General features: G+C 40.7%; 1 protein-coding gene across 9 annotated transcripts; it reads right to left on the bottom strand.

Moving 5' to 3' along the window:
* Positions 1 to 50: 50 nt before the first annotated feature.
* On the bottom strand, positions 51 to 13,828 carry snphb (syntaphilin b). 9 transcript variants are annotated; one of them, XM_088367274.1, is made up of 8 exons: positions 11,404 to 11,505; positions 11,122 to 11,318; positions 10,930 to 11,042; positions 9,820 to 9,972; positions 6,636 to 6,806; positions 5,786 to 5,893; positions 5,286 to 5,435; positions 51 to 5,179 (listed from the first exon to the last, which is right to left on the bottom strand). In XM_088367274.1, exons 3-8 carry the CDS (start codon positions 10,977 to 10,979, stop codon positions 3,343 to 3,345), a joined length of 2,469 nt encoding a protein of 822 aa, XP_088223400.1. In that variant the 5' UTR covers positions 10,980 to 11,042; positions 11,122 to 11,318; positions 11,404 to 11,505; the 3' UTR covers positions 51 to 3,342. The 9 variants fall into 9 exon arrangements, with proteins under 9 accessions (XP_088223400.1, XP_088223409.1, XP_088223420.1 ...); XM_088367283.1 differs by lacking the exons at positions 11,122 to 11,318; positions 11,404 to 11,505 and adding an exon at positions 13,614 to 13,828; XM_088367294.1 differs by lacking the exons at positions 11,122 to 11,318; positions 11,404 to 11,505 and adding an exon at positions 13,189 to 13,450.
* Between the last annotated feature and the right edge of the window lie 4,093 nt (positions 13,829 to 17,921).

Genomic DNA, 17,921 nt, shown 5'->3' with positions numbered 1-17,921 from the left:
ATGACTTAGCCCCCCCAGCACCCCTGAATCAGAATGATTAGACACAAGAATTTCCTCCATGCTGTTTTAATATCTTGGAGCTTTTAGTCTTCAATGTGAGTGTCGTTTATTCATTTGTTTTGTATGACTACACACTATTGCAACTCAAATAATCTTAGGTTATACATGTTTTCAATTTACAGCATTGATGTCCCTAAGCAAGGCCATTATATGTCCTCAGTGGTACGATGTGAAAAGAACTACAGTACATTCATACAGGTACACGTACGTATAAACACAGCATCAGACAAAGATGAACCGATAAAATGACAGTAGACATTTGTAACATTGACAACAACACAAAAGCTTCTCAAATCTGTCTTCCCAAGAAATAAAAATTATCATAGGTGATGTAAATTACATATAGAGGCGAATGTCACTAGAGGGAGGCCAGATACATTGTGGGACAGAAAATAGCTAGAAGTCACTCTGAAGTGTGAGGATATTGGAAAGGATTGTAGCACATTTTGCCACAAGACCAACTAAGTATGAAAATACAGAATTAAAAAAATATGTTTTATTTCCCTATCTCTCTCTTTTAACCATAAGGGAATAAAATAAATTCCTTTCAAGAACATGATTAACAGAGGTAATGTAACTAACTACCCCAAACTTGAACCTCAAATTTGAAAGGAATTGCATGATTTAATTGTTTTGAATGATTGAAGTCCGCACATTGTAATTTGCAAAGCAGAAACCAGAGAATATCACTTTAAAGTAAAAATATAATAAAAAATATGATGAGCAGATGCAATTGATCAATTCATCAAACACATTGAATCTGTGTACCAACTAGACTTTTTGTACACACTAGAGTCGACCACATGAAAAGTAGTGACTTGCGCAAAAAATAAAATCAACTTTAATATTTTAACACATGTAGACAAAATTTGGAGAACCCCTTTGTTAATTAGAGAAAAACCCACAGTTGTCACAGAAATAACTTGATTCTGACAATGAATGAATGAATGAATAAATAAATAAATAAATAACACATCAAATTATAAACTTATTCATATATTGTTTTTGTATATAATGTTTTTATGCCTATTTCTCTTCCCTGGAGTTGCACAGGCAAATATTATTTTAAGTCAAATCAAAATTTTGAAAACAGATCTTATGTTTTTGTAATTGTAATTTCAAACTCTCAAAAACTGTACTTTTGTCAATTCAACTCAATTGACATTTAGTAATCAATGTCAAATCGCACTGAATAATAACATAAATAAATAGAATAAATAACTTGGTCACACTTTCTTCTTCAATTCAATTTGCTGTTGTTCATTCTGATGTGCACGTGGACAAAGATACTACATACATGAGGACAGAGGGAATGTCACAACCCCTCAGCGTATGTCTCCTTGAACTGATGATGAGTCATTCAACTTTGAGGTTCATTTCTATAACAGATACGTTTCATTTCAAATGACAGGTTGATGACATTTAGCGACCACTCTCCCAGCTCTCAAGTTCCCTGGAGAGGTCATTAAGCAGTCTTCAGGGCATCTCCACTCAGTTATTCATTAATGACCAACAGCACTGAAATGACAAATGATGATCACGATTGCCTCTGATGTCTTGCACAATATTACATAGCCACAGCTTCTTTTCCACTATTGTTATACTACATCAGCATTCCAAAATGTAAACTGTATGGACAAAAGTACTGAGACACATGGCCATACCTCTAGGACATAAGCTATGAAAAATATTAAATTGTATATTAACGAGTTCCATATGCATACCGGACAGCTACAGTAATTCAAGTAATTGCTTACAATTCATAAAGTGAACAATAGTGCAAATCAAAACGGAAAGAAACTCATGTTGCTTATTCCGTCTCCAAATTACATTTCACAGGGTGTAAGACGGTTGTTTTTGTTGACATGTTTATCATTTGGCTTTTGAGTCTCCCCCTTAAACCCCTTTACATATTTACATTGTTGCAAAATAAACACTTTCACACCAAAAACCTTCTGACCTTTGGTGGTTAAACAACTCTGTCTTCAAATTTAAAATGCCAAAATAGATGATATTGAGCAAGCTCATTTTCTACTTTGTATTTTCTGAGCTTTTTTTGTGTGTAATGTAAAACCTTTCATGAGAGTATCAGGAATGGTTAGCCAAAAGGAAAAATGGCTGTCATTTGCGCCAATAAATAGACAAAGGTAAGACTTGTTACATAAACATTTGGTTGTATTTGTGTTTATTGTAAGTTTTACCATTCACACAAGTTACTAATATAACTTCTTTTTTGCACTGATGCTGTCTGACAATTTCAAACCTGAACAAATGGATTGTGTTCCACCTCCGAGGGACCTCTGTCTACAAGTGCAATGGTTATTTTTTTTTCTATGTCTACTAGTACAATGCATAGCAGAAGAAACTTGTTCTTAAGTGGAGGGTATATGACAGCTGAGCAAGACAACAGGACTTTGAGATCTGTACAGCAGAGTGTTACACAGTAGGAGACAAATTGAGCCAGTGTGTGATGCGCCAGCTCGCTAGTATCTACATTTAGTAACTTGTTGGTGAGGGAAAGGGTTGTCATGTGAAAGTGCAAGTTTGGTTTGGAATGGAAGCATATGGGCACTCTGCCTGACTGGTGACAAGTTCTGGATGTTCTCCATCTCTCACCAAAAGTCATCTTGGATAGATTCCGGCTGACTTGTGACTCTGATGAGCAGAGAAAATGGATGGATGAATGAAAGCATTTGGGTTGGAAGGCTTAAATAAAAATATGGCCTATATATATATATGTCCAAAACTGGACACTTGGAGTTTGAGGGTGCTAACAAAAGACACAAAAGATGGGATACTGACAGCCCATTTATGATACCTGAAATGGAGTTGTTAAGAACTTTAAGCACAAGAGAGACATGAGATTTTGAGTTTGACTCAATGAATGGATTTTAGTTTGTCTACAGGAGACAATACAGGTCCTTGAACACACACCAAAGAGTATTTTGTGTACATATCCAACAAAGTGCTAGTTCCAGTCATCGGTGAGTCTGCAATGTTGAGCAAGCAACAAACCTTGAAAGTTTTCCCTGCATTTGAAAAACGAAACAATCAGCATTAAACATCCAATTATTGATCATTCAGTTTAACCAGCACATTCAGCTCCTTGCCTCAGACCAGTGCTTGGGACAACCCAGTCACTTCACTTAATGCACATAAGCTCTTTCCGAAGTTATCCTTCAAGGCGGGGATGTTCATGATGTGTCACCAGACCTTCTCTAATTAAAAGCCGTATGGTGATGGTTGAACATCCTAAAGGAGGGAATTCAGAAGAAACTACGCTCACATCTGAGATCCACCAAGGTCCCCCCCGCCCGCGGGGTAATGCCTTAACCCCCCACCCCTGCGCAGCGAGTGCAGAGCCACAGTGCAGCAGCCTCTCAGCAGTGACCCAAAGTGGTATATGGGCTGCCCATCTCGAACCGGACCCCGGCACAGCCACGCCACTGTCGGCACCACGGGGATCGCCACTGCCAGCAGATCCACTAGGAAGTGACGACTCCAGTAGCTTTTCTGTATCGGCCCGGAACACGAGGCGGAGTCTGCCTCCTCTTCTGCTGAAGCACTGCCTTGATCGCCTTGCTCTTCGGTTTCGGGCTCCTGATCATCCTCGCTGTCGTGCATTTCCAAAACAATGCCGACACCAGCCCCCTGCTCGTGGGGAACAACTCGTTTTGGCTGGGAGGTGTGAGGTTGCTCTTCACCTTGTGGGGATTCTGGGCTACATGGGCTTAGTCCTGGTGTTTCTGTCTGAATTAGGCCATCTGCTTCCCGGATGCGATTGCTGTTGGCTGTTTCCAGGGATTTCCCAAACGGTCTGTCCTCTACAATCCAAAGGCCTTCCTTTCTCTCTGCTGAACTGCACAGTGCTACGTCCTTTGATTGTTCCTGTACTTCACCCTGATTGTCCACTGCAGCAGGTTCTTCCTCTGTATCTTCCTTCATGCCTTCCTTCCCTTCACATGAAGGACTCTCCATGGAACAGGCCACAGTGGCAGAACGCGGAATGGAATTAACCCGTGGCAATTTGGAGGACGGAATCGGCTCTGTGGCCGCACTCCTGACAGTTGATCTGGTTAGAGAAGTGGTGGTGGTGATGGAGTCTATATCGTCCTCTCCTTCATCGGACATCCACGTGGAAGTAGGGCTGCAGGCCTGGGATCTGAAGGTGCGTTGTTCAGCAATGGTATCCAAGTCTGATGGGCAACCTGATGTCGCTGGGATGGGACAGCTCTCGGTCTGAATGCCCGCCTCGCGTAGGGGATGTAGGTACAGGTGGTGTGACAAGCAGGGATGGCTCATGCAGCCGCCTCCACCTAAACCGCAACGAAATGTTGACTGGCGTTCGCCCAGCTTCTCATAGGTGGCCGAGTGCGGCATCGTGTGGGGCACCGACAGGTTGTGAGGGAAAGAATGAGGTAAGGTTTGGGAATATGTGTGAGGTAAAGAGTTGGATGTGGCGCGGGAAAAGGTTTGTGCGTAGGAGTTGAGCAATGAAGCAGTTTCCTCCGAGAGGAAGGCGGCCTCTAGGAGCAAGTCAGCCCGGCTCGGGACACTGTTGCTGTCCCCACAGCATACAAAGCCACTATCCTGAGTGCCATCAGCTGAAAGACCAGGAAAATCGGCGCTGTTGCCATTTCGGTTTGCCGCTTGATCACTCAGTTTGGTGTAGGTGGAGCTACGGGTCAGAGAACGAGCTGGCGATGCATCACAAGAACAAGAGCCTCTTCCTCCTATTGCTGGTTTTGGTATTCCGCCTGGACTTTCCCCAGACACTGACGCTGGCGCCGAACCCCCGACACGGGTCCGACGGCCTGCTATGGCTTCCCCATCCTTGGCTAATCCCACCTGAGCTAATTCCATGTTGAGCAGCAGGTTCTCGAGCTTGTGGTTTTGAGTGTTGATGTCTTGAAAGTACTTTTGGACCCCGATGTCACCGCTGAGTCCCCCAGCATCGCTCAACCTGTCGCGGACCGTATCTACGGCCTGTTTAAGTTGCTGGATCTCCAGTCGCGCCTCCTTCAGGGCCAGCTGAGCCTCCACGCGGTGGCACTCCTCCTCCACCCAGTCCTCCTGCATTTTGTAAAGCTTTTCTCTCAACTCATCTATCTCTGTGTCCCTAAGAACGTAAATGGAAAAAAAGTCATCACAGAAGTAAGGAAGTAAAACGAAATTAGAGGGTAACCATAAAAAAGAAGAATTTGGGATAGTTTCCCAATGCTAACCTGTCTTGCAGTGTGTTGATGGTTTCTTTTAGCCTGGCCCGCAAGTGCCGGATACACACCTCTTTCTGCTGCAGAGGCGTGAGGTACTGTTCTGGTGGCGGGGGCCGAATACCATGGTTGTCTGTACATGAGATGTACTTTTGGTGACGTCTATGGGACACAAAATGATAGAAAACAAACGTGATATATTTTCAAAATCTTTTTTGGGTTATGGGGTTTGAACTCTGAGTCTGAAACCTGTGCAGATGTTGTGTATAAATAATAAACATCTCTGGTGAGTATAATGTAGTTTATTACTACATAGTTTTTTTGTTGTGTAATTGATGAATAATTCTTGTGAAATGCTGTCTTGTATTGGAAAGGTTTGGACTGGTTTGGAGTTGATGTAGCGGTATTGGAAGATAAAGGTTTAACCCTTATATACATACTACGTGGGTAAAAACTAGTCCAGTTGAGAGTGTGGGTTTGTATGTAGTCCGTACAACAAAACATCTTCTTACCCTTTGGTCGGGCTGCAGTCGCTGCCTTTACAAGAGCCAGAGTTGCTGCTGCTACTGAGGGAGGTATTACCATGAGGATCCCTGTTACTGGGGCCTGCAGGAGACCGCCTGGTTCCAAATAGAAAAGGAGAAAAGCAGGTTATAACACCTTCCAGACAACCCTGTGAGGGTCACCTGTGAGCTGTTTGAAAAAAAATAAAATGTGCCAAATAACAAATAAGAGTTGGTGCCAAAATACACAAAAACACGCACAAAAGCTCAGTGTTGCCACAAAACCACATTTATGAACTCCAGTAGAAACAAATCCATCGGGATGGGTTTGTGTTATGAAAAAGCCAAAATGTACTGAAATGGGATACGAACAAAAAGCCAGACAAGATCACTCTTTGGAATACACTGGACACTCGGTTTTCAAACACAAAGTTGTATTTTCCCATAAGGACTATAAATAAACAGTACTGAATTAGTTCCAGGGGTTGAACTTCCGGCATCCTAAAAGATAGTACACCGCAGTTAATAGTTTTGTTCGTGTAAAACAAAGTCATATAAAAATTAACCATTTTTTTCTATTTAGTTTCTCCTTGAGCCTAAGTTTTTACTTTTCAATCATTTTCTAAGACAGCAGAGTTCTTTAGTCTTTCTGAGGGTCCACTGTAGTCTGGAAACTCAATACGCAAAGGGTTGCAAATGAAGGTGACAAACAGATCAGACGGCATACGAGGCTATGGTAACACCTCCCACTTGTGTTTCACACAATGTAACAGCACAATGAATCATTCACACAGCATGATGTGTCATATCATTCCCATGCTGCAGAGTGTGGACCACAGAGAAAAGGCTCTGGACAGACCGGGAGCGAGGGGTAGAGGGGGAGTTTGTTGGACGGCTATGTCGCTCCGGGGACTTGGTGGAAGCATGGCCTTTTGCGCTGGATGCATAGCCTTTAGTCGGACGCATTGACACCATGTAACCTGTCTCCATGGGAACGTAGTCTAGCTCTATCAACCTGCAATAGTCAAACCTGACACACCAGGCAGAGATGACAAGGTGTTAGGTCTCACAGGGCACTGGACCACATGATGTGCATCTTAAAGAACACAACCATTCATTTGGGCTATGTCCACAAATACACGAGTATTTCACTAAAAGCCTCATTACAGATTTGCAGTCTAAAATGTTGTGAAAAGACATTTGCAGGCATAACAAAGCAGTGCTGCAGGTAGCACCAAAGGTTTACAAAGTATTTTCCGCTGCAGCTCTGTAGAATCTGGAGGTTCCATTTATACCCAATTTAAGTGGACTGTAAAGCTTACACTGACAATGAATAGGATATGCAATTATTTTCAAAGTGATTTCTTGGTTGCTTTCTTCCATAGCCTGTGTTTTGTGTTTTATAGGGTTAACTCATTTCAGTTAGCTAGCAAACCAACCTTCCAACACCCGTGCCATCGACATCATCTGGAGCAGTTCATCTTACTTGACTTAGTCTGACTAGCCAATTAAAGGACAGGAAAAAAAAAAGATGTCATTGTTGCCCTGAATTTGAATTTTACTTGGTTAAGGGAACAGTCCCTCTGCTAATATAATTTAAGATACATCAGACAGCACTAACTATTCAGAAGGACCTGAGCCTGAGGTTTAATTTTGATGCAAAAATCTAACAGACGTACTGAAAGCAGTGTAACCAAAAGAAATGTAAATTAGGAAAATAGACTGTTGATAACATTTGATGGGACAAATTTTACAGTTTAGGTTGTAAATTAAGGTAATTTCCTTTAATGGTGTAAAAGCCTACAGAGGAGGCCTTGCTCATCACTGCTTGATACTATATACAGCAACATTACAAAACATGTCTCACAAAGGAAATGAGCCTGCTCGGTAAAATGTATGTTTTAAAAACGACAATTGTTTTGGTGGACATGGCCTAAGAGGCTAAATATCAAGATGCACTCAAACGTTGAGTGCATCCATGAGAGGCGGTTTCTAAAAGCTTTGTCAGAGCAAAGAGGCCTCATCTAATTGTTCACCGCCAAGACGTCAATGTCAAGTTTGCAGCCACACTCAACATCCTGCATCAACAAGCGATGTTGAGCATGTTCAGAGAGCAACGTTGACAGAAGCAGGCATGCAAAAAATAAATAAATAGGAGAAGCAACATTACTTAGTGAAGTGAATTAAAAAAAAAAAAAACGAGGTTTGTTCTAATATTTTCAGGAAATACTTTACACATGCCTTAACATGCGCGCACACATTTTGGTGACAGTTGATCAAGAGTTTTGGAAGCAGCCACATTGGAAGCTTATGCTGTGCATATATTTTTCTCTCTTTCGCCAAGAAAGAATATGAAACCTGATTTGGAATTATTTCAACTGTGATGTTGTTTGCAACTTATGCATGGTTTAGAACCATTATTCCAAACAGATTGCATCCTGGCTAGCAAACTAAAAGATGCATCATTAGTGTACTGCACATTACATTATCGTCTTTTTCCCCTCTCATACTACTTGACAGCATGTTTATGTATTAATTTTTCATGACCAAGTAAACCGGCTGCTCATTTGATTTTACACAATTGATATTTGTGGAAATTCCAATGTAGCCATGTTTAATAATTTACAGTTGTTGCATTGTAATACTTTTGAGAAAATTGGCTTTACCTGTATTGAGAAAGCATATGAATAATTTTGGACATACTATTGGCAAGCGTTAATAGCATTCCCAAAGCTAACATGCAAAGAGACACATTACAGGTCATTTGGTGACTCACCGACTGTGAGCAGAGTTACTGAGCAACTTTTGGGAACCAGTGATCACCAGCAGTGGCGTATTTAAATGGAAATAAAATGTTCGAAAGGAATCGGTTTGTGAGACAAAAGTATAATAATGTTCCTTTGCACAACACATAAAGCTGAGGAGAGCTGGCGGGAACACTTTCTAGAATAAAGATTCACACGCACAAAGAAAATGACTCAAACATTTGCATTTTAAGAAATATGAGGCAGTAATTAATCAGTTTAATTGATGGACTGAATTTGTGTTAAAATATAAACTTTTTTTTAAATAAATTTGAATATGAAGCCATCTCTGATTCAAATTTTCTGTTGACCAGTGCAATTTTTGTATTGGTTAATTTGGAACATTTTAATAACCTTTAAACATTGAATGTTACAGAAAGAGTAGGAATAATTTGGGGCATTCTGTTCAACTTTCATTGTTAAAAATGTAAAAAAAAAAGAAAAAAAAAGAAAAATTAGCATTTTTTAAAATTAATAAAAATAAATGAATTCATTTCACTTCATATTTACAATTACTTGCCACTTGGAGGTATTTTCCAGCAAAAAGATACCTATTCAACTAAGAAAAAATTATTTTAGGGCAGGACAAGGATGATCTGGGCTAGGGAAAGTAATGGAAAAAAACATCTTTATAATTTATATTCATTACGGAGCTGTGATATAAAGTGGTCTTGTAGTAATTTCCTTTGTGTGTGACTTCTGAATTGCATTCGTCCTTTCTGTATTGCTTCTGCTATTTTAAATTGACTTCAGAATTCTACAGAGCAAAATTATTCTGCAAAATCGCCATTGCTCACCGGTGATCACAGTTTTGTCTTTCAAGCACAAAACAGCTGTTTTACGAATAGTGCAGGGGGCCGTTAATCACAAGCATCATCAATATGCTTGAGCATTACAGTGCAGATCTACCTTGTGCAGATCAACTGTGAGTGGCTCAAGGTTTCCCTCATCGTAGTTCTTGCAGAACTTCACTCGGGAGGATGAGTATCGTAGTAGTGTCGTATTTTGTTGGTCCAGAATGTCATTTGAGTTTTTACATGTTAGACACTAATAATTCAGACTCTTAGAAAAAATAAACTGCATCCAATCAGTACAGTCTGAGGGGGGAAACCCTGATCCTAGATCAGCGTGGGAGCAAAAACAGCATTGAATGTTGTTGTTTTTGTGGTTACAAGGCATGCCAAAGCTGCAACAGCTATGGTGCATGCTCTTTGAGAGGGGAACCAAGGTGTTTCTCACGCAGGGGGGGCCGGCACCGGAATGGCTACCGGCGCCGTGGCAACCGGTGCGGCCAACCCCGACCCAGACTCCGGCCTGGGGACCGGGACGGGCGAGGAGGCCAATATTTGCTGCAAGCGACGTTTGGGCTGCAGTGCCTTCAGAGGGTTGAATCTGGGAGAGGAGAGACGAGAAACAGGGGGGCACCAAAGCCACGTTGTTGAGCCATCTGGAGATGCTTGTTGCCATGGCAACACCACCACCACCACCACCACCACAACTCCTGCATTGTTGTAACGGCTGCTCTACACACAGCCTGTATGCACCTGGAGCCACATGCCTTGTCGACAAACGTGCAACTATGAGTAGAGTGTCATGTATGGAATGCACTCGGTAATACATAAACTGTGTAAATTAAAAGTAACAATAAAATGTAGATGCAAAACTGTGTGTAAACGAGTTCATTTGAATGGAATCATTTCTTCTCATTTTCAACTTAATCCTAATCGTTAAATGAGAATGCAAAACATCACATTGTTTTGTTCTTTGTATGTATTTCTTATTTTCCTAATATTTTCAGGTCATGCTAAGCAATGACTGAAGGAAAAACAAAATCATAAACAAACTTTTGCTTTTTCCTGGTCAGCAGGTGCGAAGTGTCTGACCACCAGGCAGATTTTAAACTTGTCATCACATTATCTAAGCCACAGCTGACACAATGAGACTGGACAGAAACATATCAAGTTAGACAAACTGCTGACTCAATAGAAGAAAACTGAGAGAGGGCTGAGTCAGTTTTGTGGCTGACCGGCTCATGAAACACATTTAATTAAAGGTTGTTCATTCTTGTAATATTAATGAATAGGTAAATAATGCATTAAAATAATGTTTAGGTTGCCAGAAATGTCTTTTGTACAGTAGTCACACCTGGCAAATGCTGTCATGTCGATGTTTTTAAAATAAAAATATATGTGAAAATAAAAAAATATTTACATATATATGACTATGAATATATTGGAGCCCCGACGTTTCCCCAAGTACAACACAATCAAAATATGAATGTAAGAATTTTGTATAAATGTGAGCTCATTAAGAACTGCATTGGTAACCTTTTGTCTGTTGCAGACCTACCGGCGGGAGCTCGATGCAGACCTCCGACTGGCTGGAGCAGGGGCTGACATGAGGCCAGGCAGTCTTACAGCTTCTGCTATTCTCACTGTCTTCTTATCAGCTGGCTGACGAGCCTTGTTGAAAAGAGGAAAAAGATGTAAAAGAAATTCCGGAGTGATGGTTTGCAAATGTTTGAATTTTGGACACACGCACAGTGTTGCAATCATCTCCGGAGGTCTTGAAATACTGAGTCAAGTCAACACTCCCGTCCCAAAAACCACACCCAATAACATGAGCGCCAACATTTGCACAAGATGAGAGGTGCCCTAGGTGGTCCAGTACTATTCGTACACGATACAAGTGTCAGGAATGAGTGGAGCCAGGCAACCAAATGCAGCTTGAACCAGGATCTATTGAAGGGAAAGGGAGTTGGAAGAGAGGATAAGGGGAACAAACTAACAGAACCAGCAAACTGAAATAACTTAACGGACCGACCGACAGACTGGCTAACCAAAACAGAACTGGCAAAGACAGGACCCAAAAGCAACAAGAACGACATCAGACGCAAACAATCCGACAGGGAGTGACACGCAGACAGGACTTAAATACAAGACAGGTAACAAGAGGAAGGTGACTGTGATTACATTGATTGAGGTAACGCAGGAGGGGAGGGGCGAGCCGAAACTATGACACAAAAACAAGGAAATGAACTGTGACAGATCTTGACAACAGAATTGCTATGGCCCAGCGTTCTGGCCAACATCTGCTTCCTTGAGCACCAACAGAAAATTGTTATATAATATAATAATAAAATCTAATATCTTTCATTTTGTGACCAAATAATCAGAAGAGTCCATATAAGTGTGCCTCAACAGTTGCACAAAAAGTGTATGTAAAATATACCCAAAATATGCAAAAAATTTTTGGACACGGATCTGTCAAAGTCTTACAAGAGCATCCCATGCCTAGCTAGACCTTATTCCAAGCTAATGCCGCAAGTTCAAGGAACCACTTTAATAGAATAGGCTGATTGCAGCACTGCATCTCTCTACATCTAATCAGACTGAAATATGATGAGTCATTCCACACAGACTGCACAGTCAGCTTCACTCTTTGTTTGTGCGACTATGGCTCATTTGCATGAAACGGAACCCCCCTGCCCAAAAAAAAAAAACCAAGAGGTGAATGGTTTCAACCAGAATTTTAAAACGCATATATTAAGTGTGCTAAAAGTCTTGAAATGTGCATTATCAGCAATTAATGCCTGACCTTTTATTAAGTCACTTGGAAACAGTTTTAACTGTGAAAAAAATCACGATATTTTGCATTTAAAAACTGAAATTGCTATTTTGATTATTGATACACAACATCACCAGTCACCCACTGAAGCACTTTGCTTAGCTCTTTTATGTAACATGACTAACGTGTCTAACAAAGTCATTGAGACATGCTATAAAGTGAATAATGAGGTCGGCTGTGCACTGTCCTCTATCTGGTGCAGCCAATATGATCACACTATTAAGTAGTGAATCCCAGAAATAGCTCGTGGGCGGAGACTGCACGTGTATCTGTTTTCCTTCATCTGTCATCATTCAGTGAGATGCTACATTCATCTTTCCAAGATAAATAGTAGCGTTACAACTACTGAGGAGGGAGTCCCGTTTCTAAACAGAAACAAGACGGGTATTTCAACTGCTTCAGTTATATGGATGTCACATTTAAATGCTATTACTTCACTTGCACCCACCAAGGAGTTTATGATTATGTTTTTTTGACTTGGCAACGTGGATGGCATTGAAAACAAGTAATGATGCTTCAGAGCACTTACAATGCATCTAATATTGTTCTGATGGCCTCTTTGAGACTCCTTACAGCCACTGAAGTGTATTTTGCATGATAATTGGGGATTTGATTGAATGCTCGATGTGAATAAATGAGAATACTGTAGAATAACACTGGTGTGTTAAAATAGATCTTATTAAATAGACAGCAGCAGGAATAAAATAATATTGAAATTTCTTGAATCTTAATGATTTTCACATTTTTGCCACAAATCAATACTATTGTCACGCATATAGAAAAAGAAACAAGCGGCCTTCTGTTGCATCGTCATCATAAGTCATGTCTATGCTGCTCACAGACACTAGAAGGCATATTTCTATGGCATCTGGGTATTGTTATGATATGTTTTGATGTATTAAATAGCAATGTTTTTCTCTCCTTAAGTTATTTTGCCTCCACAAAATCATCTCGTGCCTTCAAATCATGATGTGTACTCACTTCTTAATGTTTGGGGGGGAAAAAAAAGCTGGTGTCATCCGTCAGGTGTGTCTCCACTGGCAGAAATGCTGCAAGGTCAAACTGCTGCGCCAGGAAATCTGTCACGACTTCAGGGCCCGCTATCATGGACGCCACTAATACGGTTGTGCACCGTGCATGCCTCTTTATCAACTTACGTTTGTATAATGGCGTGGCTGACAGCACACACTGCAAGGAGGGTGAGCTCCTAGCCGACAGGCATATCAGCGAAGCAGCATCTCCCTTACAAAATAAACTGACAGTGCCGTCGAGAGCCTTCCAAAACAAGACATGCAGCTTGTGGACATTTAAGTCGTGTCCTTGATGCACGCACACGCACACACAATCCATTCATACAGCATCCACCGGCGGCTTCCAATGATAAAACCATGCATCGGGCATCTTACCAGCTGACTCCCCCTTTAGCGTACGTTGCGTTAGTCCTCCCTCGGCTTCGGGAGCTCCATTTTGGGGGGGATGTTTTCCCGTGGCCGATAGCTCTGCGGGATGCAGAGGGGATGTTGGCACAGGAGGAGGGGGAGGAGGTGCGCTCTTAAGGGGGAGAGGGGCGGAGGCAAGAGGTGTGCACTGGATTGATGCATGCACACACTGCACAAGCGGATTGTGGATGGAGAGTGAGACTTCTGCGTCATGTTACGTCACATTATTTAAAGGAAAATGAGACTAAAATGGTGCAAGATGATTTTCATATCACAACATATTGTATCATTTCTGATTAGTCTTTCATTGTTTAATAATTGTTGTGAGTTCATTTATTTTAATTTGTCTGGTATTACTTTCGTTTAGTCATGTTTTGCATATGACATGTAGATTTTGTTGAGGTGAGGATTTGGGTGAGGATATTCATGACACAAAGTTCAATGCAGTCATTAATCAGTGAATAAATGCGGTGACGTTATTAACTATCAAGGCCATTCATAAAGTATCCACAAAGCGTTTTAAATACGCAGCAACTTTGCATGTGCTGTTGACTAGCGGACACATTGAAGTGTTGCAGATAACGTTTGAAAATAAATGCAAAGCGTACTATTGACCAACAGATGTCACTCATGAATCATTTTTCGCAAACGCTCGACTGCACGACCGACAGTAATAATAATAATAATAATAATAATAATAATAATAATAATAATAATAATAATAATAATAATAATAATAATAATAATAATAATAAAATACAACTGTTTTCCCAAAATTTAAATTGCATAAAAGCTGGTGGAGCTGCTTCTGTGGACTATACAGACACATTTATTCTATGTGTAATCCTCACAAATATAAAAGCCAAAGGTGAGCTGGAGTTATTTGTACTAAAATCAAGATTAGAATTTTTAGAAATGGTGGCCAGGCGGCTGGTTAGCACGCCCGCCTCACAGTCAAGAGGGTACGGGTTTGATTCCACCTCGGGCCCTCCCTGTGTGGAGTTTGCATGCTCTCCCCTTGCCCGCGTGGGTTTTCTCCAGGCACTCCGGTTTCCTCCCACATCCCAAAAACATGCCCGGTAGGCCGATTGAGCACCCCAAATTGTCCCTCGGTGTGAGTGTGAATGGTTACTCATCTCTGTGTGCCTTGCGATTGGCTGGCAACCAGTTCAGGGTGTCCCCCGCCTACTGCCCGATGACTGCTGGGATAGGCTCCAGCACGCACGCGACCCCTGTGGGGACAAGCGGTATAGAAAATGGATGGATGGAAAAATGGTGACACTCTGCCCTAATGGTAAGACTGCCTCACAATTATTATACTATGTTCAGGCCTCTGTGATTCCAACCTCTACATCTTCGAAGCCTGGAGTAGCAGATCAGATAAGTGCACCTCACATTGCATGGAACTGCCCCTAAAAGACTGTGTGAGACTCATCAATCGAGCTGGGCTTGGCCACTTCAAAATCAACATATGTCAAGCACGGATCTGGGATTGCTTTCTCTCCTGTATTGGCCAATACTCCTTTTAGTCTTGACTAATACATACAAAATCATTTCAAAATATATATTAGAATATGAAATAAATTGCTGTAGCGGCTTCAGTGGGGCTACACAGATTTCTAATAGGGCTATAGCATCCCAAGCCTCAGTGTTGTGCCATCCCTGCAATATTTTCTGCTGGGGCTCTCACTATCTCGTGACTGCAGACCTGAACCTTAAACTACATAACATGTGACTGTAGAAAAGTAGAAGCCTTGCCAGAAACAGTACTGGCCCCAAATTGATTGTTAGTATGCATAATTGCATTCATGCCTGTGGCTGTGTAATAGATATCAACACAAATGTTTAAAAATATGTAAATAGCAAGCCTGCCGTATGCCAAATTCCAACAAGTATAACAATCGAGTCGGGACGATGAAAAACATTTTGGCTGTTTTTCATGTGATGGGAAGAAAATTGAACAGCATGTTATTAACAGTCAGTCGAAGAATTGGGAGAGAGATTATGGACAACACAGCTTCCCAGCTGCTAAAAGTGATTTATTTGCTCAATTTAGGTTGTTACCTTGTTGTCAGGAGGAGGAAGGTAATAGACACAACTGAAGCAAGGAAGTCAAGTGGTCCTGTTAAACCTGTTGTTATTTCCTCCACGTATTGGAGTCCATGAACAATCGTGAACAGTATTCCGTCTAGTGCATACAAAAGAGTGCGAGGCCAGGCACCATCATCCCATGAAGAGTTTTGTGTTGCCTTATCAACCTGGTAGAAAGCTAACCCACTATTACATTCAGATTTTTTTAAAATGGGAAACAGAGCTTTTAACTTCAGACACTTCTTCTGTGGAATGATATTGATCTTCCTGATGTATTCTGTAGGGCAGACACACTTCCTATACACAGAGTGAATATTCTGTTGTATGAATGGCAACAACATGTTAATTGTACCTTCTGCCATCTTGAGTAGAAACCAACAACCTCTGCACTGCAAGGGGGATGTGCTAATCAGTCCTCTACTGTGACGCTGTTTGTTTTGATCTTATTTTTAGTAGTTCATGTGTATTAATCGTTAGACCAATTAAATTTGATGATTTATGATAATCTCTCATGGCACATTCATCTGTGAGGTATTGTGTGTGTGTGTGTGGGGGGGGGGATTTGTCATTATATAGAATATAGTATGTCTGTCTGTCAATCTGTCCACCTGTCTATCTGGCATTTTTGGCAACAACAAAAAATGAAACTCATTCGTAAATTCAACTGAAGCAGGTGTTATAACGTTTAAATTGTAAAGTGACAAGTAAAGAATGTGGATGCTTTGTGTAAATATCCAGATGATGTTAAAAAGAAAATGTATTCAGTTATAATTATGTGTGTGTGTGCGTGCATGCCTGTGTCCGTGTCCCCTCCCAAAAAAAAGTGTCTGGATAGTACACGCAACATGTCTTCCTCATTCAGCGTTTGCACAATGTGTGCTGGCTCTTTATTGTCAACATATGTCGGATTTTGACTGTGTGAAATGTGTCGCTGGATAAATTTAACAGCAGATATCACTTTTGACACAAGTAAAACTTGTTTATAAAGTACCTGAACAAATATTATTCACTTTGCTTCATTTGTAGTAGTACATCAAAAAATAATTGTATCTACCTGATATGCAAATGAATCAACTAATAACTTAATTGTCACTGCAGCAAGTAACTACACAATTTTCCAACATGAGACAACGTGACTATCCCAAAGGACTTAATTCCATTTAAGCAAGGAAACATGCACACTATAAGGTCAATAACATGGAACCATGAATGTTATTGGTATTGAAAATTCTTGAGAAAGGTCATTGTGGCTGCTCCATACATTGACCTACACGATGGGAACACACTAAATTGTTTACTTTGTTGGTACCAGACAGCAGACACTACAATTACCTAAACAATATATCGTTGTTGCACAGTACACACAGTTAATAATTGTCTTAAAAACTGAAATTAGATTTTTAAAAAAATTCCACATGCTCCAAAGAATTTAACACAATTTGAAACATGAATACCTGAGTAACTACACATTGTTGGCAAACAAAATCAAACATGCTATATATTGAAAATGAAAAATGGTTTTAAGTGCCATGTCCAAATCTTATTTGCAGTTGTTATATTTTCATTGAGAAATGGTGAAAATAATCTCTATGTTCAATATGGCAGAAAACTAAACTGTCAGTGTGGCATAAATAAAACTCTGCGTTATGGGATAGATTGATGAATATGTTTGGGTGCATGTTGAATGCCCTTTCGCGTCACATAAAACATGGACGGTAATACAAACATAACTAGGGAGTATTCTCAGGCCAAATTTAGGTCCCAGTGCATCTCTGCATGAAGCATACTTAAAATGTGTACATGACCTACATCAGCAGAGGGAGAGTGTAGTCAACCATGGCAAAAGCTTCAACTCACTTTGACCCTAAATACAATAAGCGCAATAGAAAATGGCCAAAAAACATGGCAGAGTGAAGGAAACAAACTTATCAGCGTTTGATCATATGGCATCAACAAAAGAGTTTACAGCCAAAACCTTAATAGCATTGTTCGCTTGTTCATCGTATATTATATTATATTAATTTCTCTTATTGCGGGAGTATATGTGGAAGGGCGATTGCTGAACATACGCATATCTTTTTCAAAAACGGTTATGTAAATGTGCGCACACACACACACACACACGCACACACACACACACACACACACACACACACACACACACACACTAAAAGTGAAACATGA

The sequence above is a fragment of the Syngnathus floridae genome, chromosome 2 (assembly GCF_059516105.1).
Source record: "Syngnathus floridae isolate MCC-2025c chromosome 2, RoL_Sflo_1.0, whole genome shotgun sequence".
In the NCBI taxonomy this organism is placed as follows: Eukaryota; Metazoa; Chordata; class Actinopteri; order Syngnathiformes; family Syngnathidae; genus Syngnathus; species Syngnathus floridae.
The sequence above is the reverse complement of the archived record's forward strand: the minus strand, read 5'-3'. Positions and strand labels throughout refer to the sequence as shown.

Coding starts and splice junctions, on each gene's coding strand:
- snphb (XM_088367283.1), bottom strand. CDS start 10,979: ATGTCAGCCCCTGCTCCAGCCAGTCGGAGGTCTGCATCGAGCTCCCGC. Junction 9,973..10,929: donor TCTGCATCGAGCTCCCGCCG/GTAGGTCTGCAA, acceptor CTCCTCTCCCAG/ATTCAACCCTCTGAAGGCAC. Junction 5,436..5,785: donor GACTGCAGCCCGACCAAAGG/GTAAGAAGATGT, acceptor TGTGTCCCATAG/ACGTCACCAAAAGTACATCT.